The 12,962-nt window shown below is 35.6% G+C and overlaps 1 protein-coding gene across 1 annotated transcript in view; it reads right to left on the reverse strand.

The window, feature by feature from the left end:
- Positions 1 to 12,962, reverse strand: part of ITFG1 (integrin alpha FG-GAP repeat containing 1) — a 258,629-nt gene that overhangs the window by 184,799 nt on the left and 60,868 nt on the right. The window contains exon 7 of the mRNA XM_060085617.1: positions 3,561 to 3,622. Within this exon, the coding sequence (XP_059941600.1) occupies positions 3,561 to 3,622 (62 nt within the window). The remainder of the gene's footprint in view (positions 1 to 3,560; positions 3,623 to 12,962) is intronic.

Here is a 12,962-nt window from a genome sequence, read left to right on the forward strand (position 1 = left end):
TGGAGAAAAGGGAACCCTCTTGCACTGTTGGTGGGAATGTAAGTTGGTACAGCCGTTATGGAAAACAGTATGGAGGTTCCTCAGAAAACTAAAAATAGAATTACCATTTGATCTAGCAATCCCACTCCTGGGCATATACCTGGACAAAACTATAATTCAAAAAGATATATGCACCCCTATATTCATAGCACCACTATTCACAATAGCCAAAACACGGAAACAACCTAAATGTCCATCGATAGATGAATGGATAAAGAAGATGTGGTACATATATACAATGGAATATTACTCAGCCATAAAAAAGAAATAATGCTATTTGCAGCAACATGGATGAAACTAGAGATTCTCATACTAAATGAAGCAGAGTCAAAAAGAGAGACAAATACCATGAGATAGCACTTATGTGTGGAATCTAAAACATGGCACAAATGAACCTAGCTACAAAACAGAAACAGACTCTCAGACATAGAGATCAGACTTGTGGTTGCCAACAGGGAGTGGGGGAGGGAGAGGGATGGACTGGGGGAATTTGAGGTTGGCAGATGCAAACTATTACATTTAGAAGAGATAAACAATAAGGTCCTACTGTATAGCACAGGGAACTATAGACAATCTCCTGGGATAAACCATAATGGAAAAGAACATAAAAAAATGTATATATATGTATACTGAGTCACTCTGCTGTACAGCTGAGATTGGCACAACATGGTAAATCAACTATACTTCAAAAAAAACTCCAAAAAACAGAAACAAATAAAAAAAAGCAAAGAATCATCTGGCCTAAAATGGCAGTAAGTGCCAAGAGTGAGAGTTTCTAAGGGTGGTGGGTGTTGTCCATGGGTCTGGCTTTGCCATTCCCCTCTTAACTCTTTCCCTTCATGATACTTATCTATTCTCTTCCTTGAGTTTCAGTCCTACATTTCTAACCATTTCATTGATATGTCTCTTATCTAAAATATTTTTTTTTCCTGTCCCAAATTAGATCTTCCTTTGTCTTTTCTGTTACCCTTGCATTAATGGTCATTTTGTCTTCTCATACCTATCCCTTCTTGTCTATTCCCAACATTCTACTCCTTTAATCATCCACCTCTTTCCCAGGATATAGTAAATTCTACCTAAGTCATCCCCCCACCTCCAGGTTTCCATGCTAACCTACCTGATATGCAATAGCCAGACTAACTGCAATAATGAAAGCTCTATTTATCTCATGCTCAGTCATAAAACCTTTAGGACTTAAGCTTCTCAATAAATTTTTAAAAGATCAAATTACTTAGTTTAGGGGTCAAGGCCTTTGCTGATCTTATCTAAACCAATTCTTCTAATCTAACCTTCCAGTATCTTTTCATATTCTGGCCCAAACCAGCCACTTTCTACTCTGACTATGTCCTGTGTTTCCCATGCATGTCCTTGCCCTCTTCCTTTTTCTCACTTTCAACCACTAAAATCCTGCTCATCTGTACCAGCCATTTCAAATACCACATCTTCCTTGAAGCCTTCCCTGATGATCCTGGGTGGACCAAATGGAAGCAACTGCTTTGTCTTTTAACTCCTTGCAGCATGAGGTTTGTACCTCTCATCATACCAGTCAGAGTTACCTACACTCACATCTTAGCCCTCCTCCTCATCTTCTGTCGACTTCTGATCTCCCAGAGCACCTACCATGGGGCTGTGCCCAAACTACCTAAAAAGATTTGTTGCAGTGCATATTCTTCTATTAGCTAATATGGTTTTATAGGGTTTGAGGGTTTTTTTTTTTTTGTCAGTTAGTGTGTTACTGTGAATTGTTTGCCCAACTTCTAATTAAAAATGATCCTCCCATTTTACAAAACCTACACTTTATCTGAACAAGTTTTGAGTCTACATTCGCCTTAATTTGTACTAATGACTTTTATATTATTGTTAACATGAGTACCTTATTGACCTAGCTGTTTTACCACAAGAAAAACCCTTAGTCTCTACTGTCAAATAGATAATTTATTTATTTTCTTTAAAGAAAACAAGAAAGGGAAAAAAGAGCCCAATCAAAATCTAGTCTCTTCATGAAGATTTTTCTCCTATGGAGTTGCTTTATTACCTTTATATCAGCCTAGGTTGAGAGGAAATAATATACTCAAAAGTAGTCTGTAATTATATATATATATATATATATATATATATATATATATTATATTTATTTGTAATGAGGCTTTTCTCTCCCTGATGGATACTAGTTTGTTAATCAAAATGACTGATTTTCTCATTTTCTAATACCTCAAGATTCACTTGAAGTATTGTTTTCAAGGCCACCTGAAAACGAGTATCCCCCACTAGTGGAAATTTTCATTTATGGTAATCATTAAAAATATAACTGTATTTCTATCATCAGAAAAACAAATACAACTACATTAAAAAATATAGTACATTAAACAAAGATAAATCTTTCTGGTTTAGATGTCTTTCTTTTTCCTTGCCTCATAAAAAAAAAGAAAAAAGGATCAAATTGCTTAGTTTGGAAGTAGTTAGTAGTATTTAAAAGCCCTAATCTTGTCTAAACAAAGCTCTTCCCCATCCTAGTTTCCTTCCTTGAAGAAATCTGAGTCATGACTCTTCTATAAGAGATGGCTGATAATGAGTCTTCTTCCATGAGCCTACACTTTACATTTTTAAAAATCTGTTTATTTTTCACGAGTATTTTAACAAAAACCTATAAAATGTTATGTGTTTAATTTGGATTGAATAAAAGACAATCTGGAGTAAATAGGTGGGAAACCAAGTGATCTCAAACTAAAACTTGGTGTCTATTGTGCGCCAGGTATTTTACACACATTGTTGCATTTAATCTTCACAGTCTATGAAGCCGACATGACACTCTTATACCTGTTTTCCATATGAGGAAAGTGAGGTTTAATACTCGACCATTATTTGACGAATGTCACTCAGTTGGCCAATTTGGCTTGTCCTCAAATCCTATCCTCCATTATGTACCTATAATTCAACTTTAAAAATCTGCGTAGTCTATTCTTCATTAATTAACATTTCATATAATCTACATCAAGCTAAAAATAAAGTAAAACCATGACATCAGTTTGGGAATATTCTACTTGCAATTAAAAAAGTATATTGGGAAAGGTTCCTTAATCCTCATCAACTTGCCAGTAAATTTAGTATCTATTGTTCTTATTTTTGTATATAAGCCTGAAGGCAAGGAGGAAAAATTAGTCTTTTAAAAGGGGTTTTCTTCAACAAATCATCATGATGACAACTTAAATGACAGGCATCTCTCTCAACAGCTGACAGCCTAGCAGGGGCCCTGTTAACATGCGCATTAGGGAAGACTGATTGGTTTAATTGGCGGGTCATGCCTAAAAACCTGCAGAGGAATGGATGCTGAAAGAAACATTTCTTTCAGCAATATTCAGCAGTTTGAATGCAGCAATGCAACCAAAAGCTCTTAAGGTTGTTCTATTTATTGTTGAAACCAACCGACCAAGTGATTACTTTCATTTTACTTTCTAAGACTGTGTGCTTTTTTTTTGCTGAAAGCCATCATTTAAAAATGCTTCAAAGAAAAGATTTCTTACCAAATTTTCCCATATCTCAAACTGGAAGGTACTAGAGGCAGACAATGTCGTGAGGAATAAATCTAGGAGGAAAATAAGAGATTTGTAAGTTCTGTTACTGATGTGTACATTTAAAAACAGGAAGAAATACAATACATAAAAATAGTTTTAATACAGTTGTACTTAAATGTGTTTTAAATTTTATATATATGATATATATATATATATATATATATATCATATATATATACTTTTTTGTACATCAAATGATGTTTATTGAAGTTTACATGATCCAGATCTAAGCGTCATCAATGGTGGGTCATGAGACCCTCTTACAAGATCAAGGATGAATGCTACTGTTTTGTTTTTTTTTGCTGCACCATGTGGCATGTGGGATCTTAGTTCCCTGACCAGTGATTAAACCTGTGCCCCCTGCAGTGAAAGTGTAGAGTCTTAATTAACCACTGGACCACCAGGGAAGTCCCTAAATTACATTTTAACGAGCTTGATCCATCAAAGAAAAGAAAGCAGATGACCCTGTATTAGTACAATTAAGGAAAATGTATTTAAAGGAAGCATTTAGTATTAGTCCTTCAAAAGCATTTTTTATTTTTAAGAACAATTATGTGTACTACTTTTTTATCTTACACATTTTAATTCTAAGGTAGGCTGTATTTTTAAAAAAGATATTCTAATCATAATCACATTTTGCTTTCTCACCCTAAAAGCAACACTTAACTATATATCATAGTCAGGTTTCAGTATGATTTTAAATAACAGTATTACAGCATCCACAATCTTTGGCACTCATGTTAAGTGAACAATAAATTGTATTTCAAATTTTAATAGAATTGTCTTCATATATTCCAACTAAAAAAGTTTTATTAAAAAGTGCAAGAATTTTAATAAAATTCTTTGAAAAACAGTAGGTTGACAGTCAAATCAAACAACCTATTAATCCAAAAGCCAGGTAATCTGCAAGTCTATTCTAGTAGCAGCATTTACTACGTTTGATAATGGCAATTTTACTTAATAAATAGAGAAGTTTTAAAATGATGAGTTGACTCACAGGAATATTAAAATGACATTACTCTTTTGCGCTTTAAAAAGATGAACGTGGTATAAAGACCACAACTATCTTTAAGAAAAGTTTTTTTTAATCCCATTAAATGTGTTTAGAAAACTATCATTGATATGTTAATGTTTTCCATAAAGGCTTCATATTAATTTAATGAAGCTAATTTATGTAATAATTACAATAAGAAAGATTTTCATACAATCCTCGGAAAACTAAGTAACCTGTTCGCTTTTATTATTAGTTGAACTCAAAACTGACTAAGTGGAACAATTGTCTCTGTCAATGTATCAAATATCTCTGAATTTATTTTCACCACACTAAGGATGCTTTGCCTATGGATATAGAAATGTAGTCTTTTACTAAGATAATTTCTTTATCTGTCAAACATATACTCCCAATGAAGTATTTATTTCCATACTCCTCTAGGAAAACTCCCAAACAATATCTGCGATTTATGTGATGATATACCTACAACCGATCTTCCCTCCTTCGCCCATGTATCCTTCACACTGCCATCAGCCTGATTAAAAAACAAAAGTGCAAATTTGATCTCATTTCTTCTCTTCCAGGATATAGGAATAATCTCATCATCTGTCAGGTGAAAGCCTACCTACCTACATTTCCAGGCTCATTTTTTTGCCACTGCCATGATGTTTGTTGATTCTATTTTCACAGCTTCACTGGCTATTTATTAAGACTTTGAAAAACAGTCAAGTGACATGAGGGATTGGAAGTACCTTATAAAACAGATTTAAAAAAAATTTCATTTCATCATTCAATTATATAAAGAGGTTATAGAAAAATAAATAATTCATTATGTGGAGAAATAAAAATAGAGACAATTAATTATTAACAATTCAATATGAAGAATCATGCCTCAGACTTTGAATGAAATGAGAATGAAACAACAGCTAGAAAAAAATTTTAGTCAACAAAGCGATAAAGTTCTTACCCTCCCACATGCCACAGGGCAACTGGGTTCATGTGCCGCAACTATTGAGCATGTGAGCCACAACTAGAGAGCCCGTGTGCCACAACTACAGAGCCTGTGTGCTCTGGAGCCAGCGCATCACAACTACAGAGCCCGCTCGCTCTGGAACCCGTGCATCGCAACTAGAGAGCCCACGTGCTGCAACTACTGAGCCCCTGCACCACAACTAGAGAGAGAAGCCCACGTGCCACAACGAAGAGCCCATGCATCACAACGAAAGATCCCACGTGCTGCAACTAAGACCCAACACAGCCAAAAGCAAATAAATATTTTTAAAAAAGAGCAATTTACACAATAAAATGAAAGGAAATGTACTCAATAAAACTAATGGATGCTGTGACATGCCACTGAGATCCCTCATGGAAATGAAGGACTTATTCCCTCAGCTGCTGAAAATGCTGCTGGCAGACAGCCCTAAAAAACCAGCCCTTTGGAGGACAGTTTTGGCTGAAGAGTACTACCTTGCCAAAGGTTGTGACCTTTTTGGTGCTAGCCTGCATTCAATAACTAGTCAGTTCAGAGGAATAGACTAGACCCCCTCACCACAACTCAGGACAACTCTGCAGGGCCATTCCACATTCAGAGGTCCCAAGGTCAGCTGAGGTTTCTACTGACACTGAATCATAGTCCAACTTTTCCCTTCCACTCGTACTGACTAGAGCACTCCCTAAAACAAACTTCTTGTACACTAATCTCCACCCCAGAATTTTCTTTGCAGGGAACCCAATCTACAACAGTTAATAACAAAAGTGATCTGAGAAAGCAGACACTAAGATTTTGGAGTTGGATCACCTATCATGGTACTGGCAATAAAGATTCCTTCACTGGGGGTAAGCAGTACACAGACAGCCACACTATCTTTTACTGATGCTGTCTTGGGTAGTATTCTGGTGGAAGGGAATGTACCACTGGGTGTGATACTTGAGGCTTTTTGAGAAATATGAGATAAACACTAACTATAAGGACAGCAGAGTTTGATGGCTATTGCTAAGCTCAATTGAGGAAATAAAGGAAAGACACAAAGGTTGAGCGTGATTAATGAGAAATTAAAAGCTAAGTGTGAAAGCCAGAGGGCCTCTTGGGGAGCAAAACAAGAGGTTCTCACCTCCAGTAGCAGGAGGGCAAGGAAAGCTGATGACTAAGACCAGGACTTCATGGTAAGAGTAGAAGAGCTTCCAAAAAGGTTGAATTCTCAACCTAAGCAGGTCTGCTATGTTAAGGTTAGAGCCCTGGATGGGAAAAAATGATATTTGACCCATGGGATAGGAACACTTAGGTGATAACCTGAAAATCATGAATCCTGAGATTCACTTGAATGGATTTTCAGAGCCTGCAGGAGTGGACTGTTAAAGGTTGACATTCCCTCTTGTTTGAAGATGATAGAGAAGTTTCCCCTAAAGGCTAGAGTTCTCTCTTATTGGAAGATGATGGAGAAGTTTCTAACTCCATTAGGCAACATTCTTCCCACTTCCTACAGTCTGTCCCACCTTCTCTGCTGCCACTAGGCCAAAAAGTGGGGTTAAGTTAGAAGATAACCTAACCAGGAATGTGTGCACATTTGAGGGAGAAAGGGATTACAGCCTGAATTAAGTGCAGGACCTAGCTAACATGTACTGGCATTCTGAGAGTACTTGATCAAGGTAGGGGTTAAGGGGTGGGGTAGGGAAGATGGGGTGCAAGATGAGGCACAATAAGGAGTTGGGGGTATGGTGATTACATTGGACCTCATCTACTCTAGAAGTGGCAGCAATTCATTTTATAAGAGTAGATACATATTCTGGATATGCGTTTGCCCTTCTTGTCTTGAAAACTAATTTAAAAATGCTAATAGAAACAATATGATGATAGCTGACATCACTGGTATTCATTTGAAGAAATAATCTTTATCAAAAGAGTGCATTATAAGTTAGTGAAAAATTCAAGATATAAACCCCAAACTCAATTAAATCCTTGTTCATTAGATTCTTTTAACAAGTAAAATAGTGAAAATAGTCTATGTTCATGCAGTCTCTTCTCCTCAAAATATAGACACATAGTCAAGTAAGTGTGTACAAAAACTTTAAATGGTTTATGCTTCAATTATCTCCATTCATAGCTTGAAAGGATTAAACGACTGCATTTTAATCCTTGCCAAGTGCAGCAGAGCCTTCCTTTCAAATGAAGAACCCTTTGGTTAATGTTGGCATCAAAAGGAAGCCGTAGGAGTTTTAGAAACTTAAATTGGAAGTTGGACTATGTGAAATAAACCATGTTAGGAAAAATCAAAACAAAGGTTAATCATTAATAATGGACACCTAACATCCTTTTGATACACTACGGTATAAAGGAAGAGATTAAAAATTGTGATTTCTGGCACTGTATCCCCTCAGTGTGACATCTCAACTTTTTAAGAAAAATATTCCAATGCAAATTTTTAAAAAGTAGTATTCGTAATGTCATTTATAGTTCCTGCATGAAGAAATTCTCCTTGGATATTGACAGTCACTGTATTTCCAAAGGAGTTCATGGTTCATTTGGAAAAAACATAGCTAATAAAACATTCTTGGTATTTTCTAGAAGCATCAGACATTTTCACAAAGAATGGTTCAAAGCAGTATTCTGTACTGTTTCTATGCTTGAGCCAGGAGGATTTGCCAAGTTCATGTTTACAACTGTTCTGTAGTACTGTCCAGTCTTTCTTAGTCCCAGTTAACACTAGTGAAAGGGCAGCATGAGAGTGTAGAATAAAATTATCTTTCTTCTGTTTCCACTTGTTCATAAAACAGTACACTGAAGGCTATATGACTGCTGAAATCATTAAGATAAACCAGCTAATGCCAACAACTCTTCCCTTACGCAGCAGCAGTTTAACTGCATTCTGAAGCTCAGAGGTCATCAACTCAAATGCTGTAAGGCATGAGGCTCTAACTTAAAGAAGTTAAGAGGTCCTGGTACAACCAAGATGATCAAATAATAAAAAGGCACAGGGCATACAACCTGACTAAAGATCTCAGGATGGGGGAGACAGTAGGAAGTAGGGGACTGAGAGGAACTAAAAAGAGTCCATCACTGACCAAAGAGGATGGCAACTAGTTAGCTCCAGCCAATTGTTGTTGCTACAGAAATATAATTTTTAAATATGGAAAATCATATTTGAAAAATATTGAAATATAATTCAAAATATTTTAAGCAGTATAGGAAAAATTTAAAAACATCTCTGCAAAGTCAATTTGAGGTACTAGATTAAAACCTGATAGATTATTGCTTTGGTTACATATTTGTTCACAGAGAACCAACCCCACTTTCTATGTTCCCTATATCAAACACTGCCAGATAATATTCTGTACAAATGCACTAATTTAGTAGATGGTATGAGGAACCTATTTGAATGGGTCCCCATTCACAAGATACTATTCTAAGGAAGAAGTCCAAATTTCTAAGAATCATTTTAAAATTTCAATTTTAAGTTCATAAACTTCTATCTAGACTTCCTTTCCCTTTCTTTCTCATTCCTATCCTGAAAGGGGCCCAAATGAAGATTCTCTATGCTTAGCAGAGAGCTCTGACTAGACACTTAGACACAATACTCTGGAACACAGGCACACATTATTATAAGACTAAAGGCCCTTAACGCTGGGTAAACAATAAACCTACTCCCGCCCTGCCTTCCCTTATCGGTCAAATCATTATCAGAAGTACTTCTGTTGTAAGAAAAAAAAAAGGTTAGATTGATGGGAGCCTGTTAAGTGTCCTGAAATTGAATGTTTAAGGGGGTTATAATTTTCATTTGAGGAAGATTATTAACAAGTGAGAACTGGATATATTCTAATTACTACATTTTTATTATAGGGAATTTATTTTCTAACTTGGATGTTAGATTTTTAAGAGAAATGTAATCAAGGTAATTATGGTAAATTAGTGATCTTCAAAGACTTATTAATATTTTGAATTCTATAGTGTTAGATGAATCTCAGTTGAAGTCATTTATTTTCTCTACTCCTATGAGGTCAGGGTCTTAAGGAATCTGGGGGAGTTTGCAATTATTTATTTGTTTTTGTTTGTTTGTTTGTTTAGGCTGTGCTGGGTCTTAGTTGCAGCACGCAGGATCTTCACCATGGCATATGGATGACTTCTTAGCTGTGGCATGTGGACTCAGCTGCGGCATGTGAACTCTAAGCTGTGGCATGCACGCAGGATCTAGTTCCCTGACCACGAATTGAACCCAGGACCCCTGCATTGGGAGTGCAGAGTCTTATCCACTGGACCACAGGGGAAGTCCCCTGAATCCGCAGTTTTAATTTTTCCAATCTTGTAATGTTTCTATGGGTTAATACATATTAATTTAAAATTCCAATATGAGAACACACTTCATCTCCTAGAAGAATCCTCTATGTTCCAGAAGGTAAAGAATTCATTAGAGATTATAAGACTTAATGATGGAAAGAACTGGAGTACAGGAACTTGGCATTAATCATCACTAAGATTTTCAGATTTTCATTAACTCTCATTAAAGTTAATTTTCTTGAATGAAGGTTTTATAATACAAATTTTAGAACTGCATTTGGCCTGATGATTTTTCTTAGGGCAATGAAGTCAGTCTTCATACATTTGGTTTGTACAATAAAGCTACCTACTTCCATTAGTCCCTTTCATTCCTGATGCTTTCTTATCAGGTCCACTCATTTGAAAACAAATGTTAGGTAAAGCTTATCTTATTAATGTAATATACACGCTAAGTGTATATTACAAATTTATACAAACATATAAAGATGTCATACTTGCTAATTGTTTAGAAGCCACCTTCACAAGCACGACTATCCAAAACCAGTTCTTCAGGCAGGTGAAACATGGCATCTAGGATTTCTGAGTACCTATACTGATGTTAAAGGACCTTTCCACCAAATTTATTTTTTATGCATTTCTGTCTAATGAGTTGTTTGATTTTTAACAGAATTCTTAGTTTTCACTACATGATGGGCTCCTACTCAGGGGCTAGGGTTAGAGAAGAAACCTCAACTTTGCACACAAAAAGAGTGGCTAGACATTTAAACCAAATTCAACCTAAAAATAATTTATTTAAAAAATTATTTATTTAATAATTTATTTATTAATTAAATAATATTTTAATTAATTAATTTATTTATTATTCAATCACTGTGATAAATGCTCTAAAATTTATGAGTAGAAGCTGTCGGTCTCTGATAACTGCTATGTCAGACTGAACTGCAAGACACAATACATATGGGTCAGCAGAGTTTAGCAGATTATTCCTCTTATAAATCCAAGAGAAGAAGAGTTAAACATACAAAATGAGTTATTTAAAATGATTCAAACTCATAGTTACTCAAAAGCAAATCTCTGACAGTAGGCAGTTACGTCCCATCCTCTAGAAACTCTTGATTTCTGTAACTGTCTTCTATTCTTAACTTGTTTTTCTAAACACCAGAGAGGAACTTTCTACAGACTAGAATAATAGGGGACTTAATGAGATAATCTATCTATATGATTTCTGTGCATCATTTTTGGAACATACTAGAAGGGAATATTTTTGCTGAATCTAGAGCAGCGTAGTAATAAAATGCTTGATGTGTAATAAATTCCAATAAATTGTTAAAAGTAAAGCAAAGCATTAACCTCCCTGGGCTTCATTTCCCTGCCTTTGAAATGGTGTGATAAGACTAAATGATCTTTAAGGTTTCTTTTATATCTATCTACCTACTCATTCAACATTTTTTTTTTTTTTTTTTTGCGGTACGTGGGCCTCTCACTGTTGTGGCCTCTCCCGTTGTGGAGCACAGGCTCCGGACGCGCAAGCTCAGCGGCCATGGCTCATGGGCCCAGTCGCTCCGCGGCATGTGGGATCTTCCCGGACTGGGGCACGAACCCGTGTCCCCTGCATTGGCAGGCGGACTCTCAACCACTGCGCCACCAGGGGAGCCCCATTCAACATCTTTTAAGCATATCCTATGTGCTTGGCACTCAGTTAGGTATTGGGTAAACACAAATGAGGCATGCTCCTTGCCTTTGAGAACATCTGTCTCCTTGGAGGAAACAGATCTGGAAATAGCACATGGCAATGACTCAGCTAGAATTATGAACATGTAAGATGGGGACTGAGTTAACAGAGGTACTGTTGGGGGGAATTTGGGGAGGGCTTTACTTAGAAGGTAACAATTCTGCTGGTCAGAAACTTAACAGGTAATTAGTTTTAGAAGCAATGATACATCAGTGAAATGCTAATGCTACCAACACATGTCATTTTACAGCATATAAGGCACTTTTTATAGGAATAAGTTAAAACCAAACAATCAGATCATTAAGAAACTTTAAGTTAAAGCAACTTGTTAAAATAATGAGACATACTCATGGCCTCTAACTCATTCAAAAACAAATGTTAGGTAAAGCTTATTAATGTAATATACTAAGTACAATTGACAATTACAAAAGTTGCTCATATACCCATTCCAGCCATATGAAATCTGAAGTTAATGATAATTCTGAGAATTAAATAATTTCCTCAAGATTATGGAATTAAAGTAGTCCCTAAACTTCACATGTGAAATTAAAAATATATTTCTATTAAAGCAGAAATAAGTACAGTAAGTACAGTATTGATTAAACATGAAAAGTAAGTGTATATTAAATGCATTAAAACTTCCTTTCAAATAGCTACATAAAATAATTTAAGAAATTTAATGTTAACTCCAAAAGTATATCTTTAACAATATGGAAAACACACAATTGTAATGCAAATAGTCAGGCTTATAGTTACTAATAAAACTCTAATTTTAAAACTGTCTTCTCTGCCTTTTGTAATGTAGTGTAGAATGCTATTTATAGGTAATGTTAAGAGTGCTCACTTCAATAAGAAGAGATTTAACCTTTCTTTTTTAATGTCAAAGGGCTTTATGTAAGAATTGGAACTTCATCATTTAAAACTAAAAACCTAATTAAAACACTGTACCAAAAATAAGAAGGAATGGCTTGTTAAGCCAGATAGGAAAGTTCTATTGATGCTTTGTAAATGTATCATATTTAATTTATACAATAATCTCTAACAGAGCAGAATAATCCCATGTTATAAAAATCCCATATCCACTATAAACCTTCATCCTGAAACAGCCCCCCTCCCCAAAAGTACGAGCAACAAAATTCAATGCCATAGGTTTAGACAAAACCCACCATTTGGCATTATGATGGACTACTTTTAGGTTGGCAGAAATGTGAAATTTCCATCTCTGCGATGGCATTGTGAGGAGCTAGTTCTGCAAACCTGCTCCCTAGCAAAACAAGCATAACTGGGGAAAATCATTTAAAAAACCCAACCTTTTAAAGTCTCTGAAAATTGTTTTAGATGAATAAACAGTCATTCAAG

The sequence above is a fragment of the Mesoplodon densirostris genome, chromosome 19 (assembly GCF_025265405.1).
Source record: "Mesoplodon densirostris isolate mMesDen1 chromosome 19, mMesDen1 primary haplotype, whole genome shotgun sequence".
Classification (NCBI taxonomy): domain Eukaryota; kingdom Metazoa; phylum Chordata; class Mammalia; order Artiodactyla; family Ziphiidae; genus Mesoplodon; species Mesoplodon densirostris.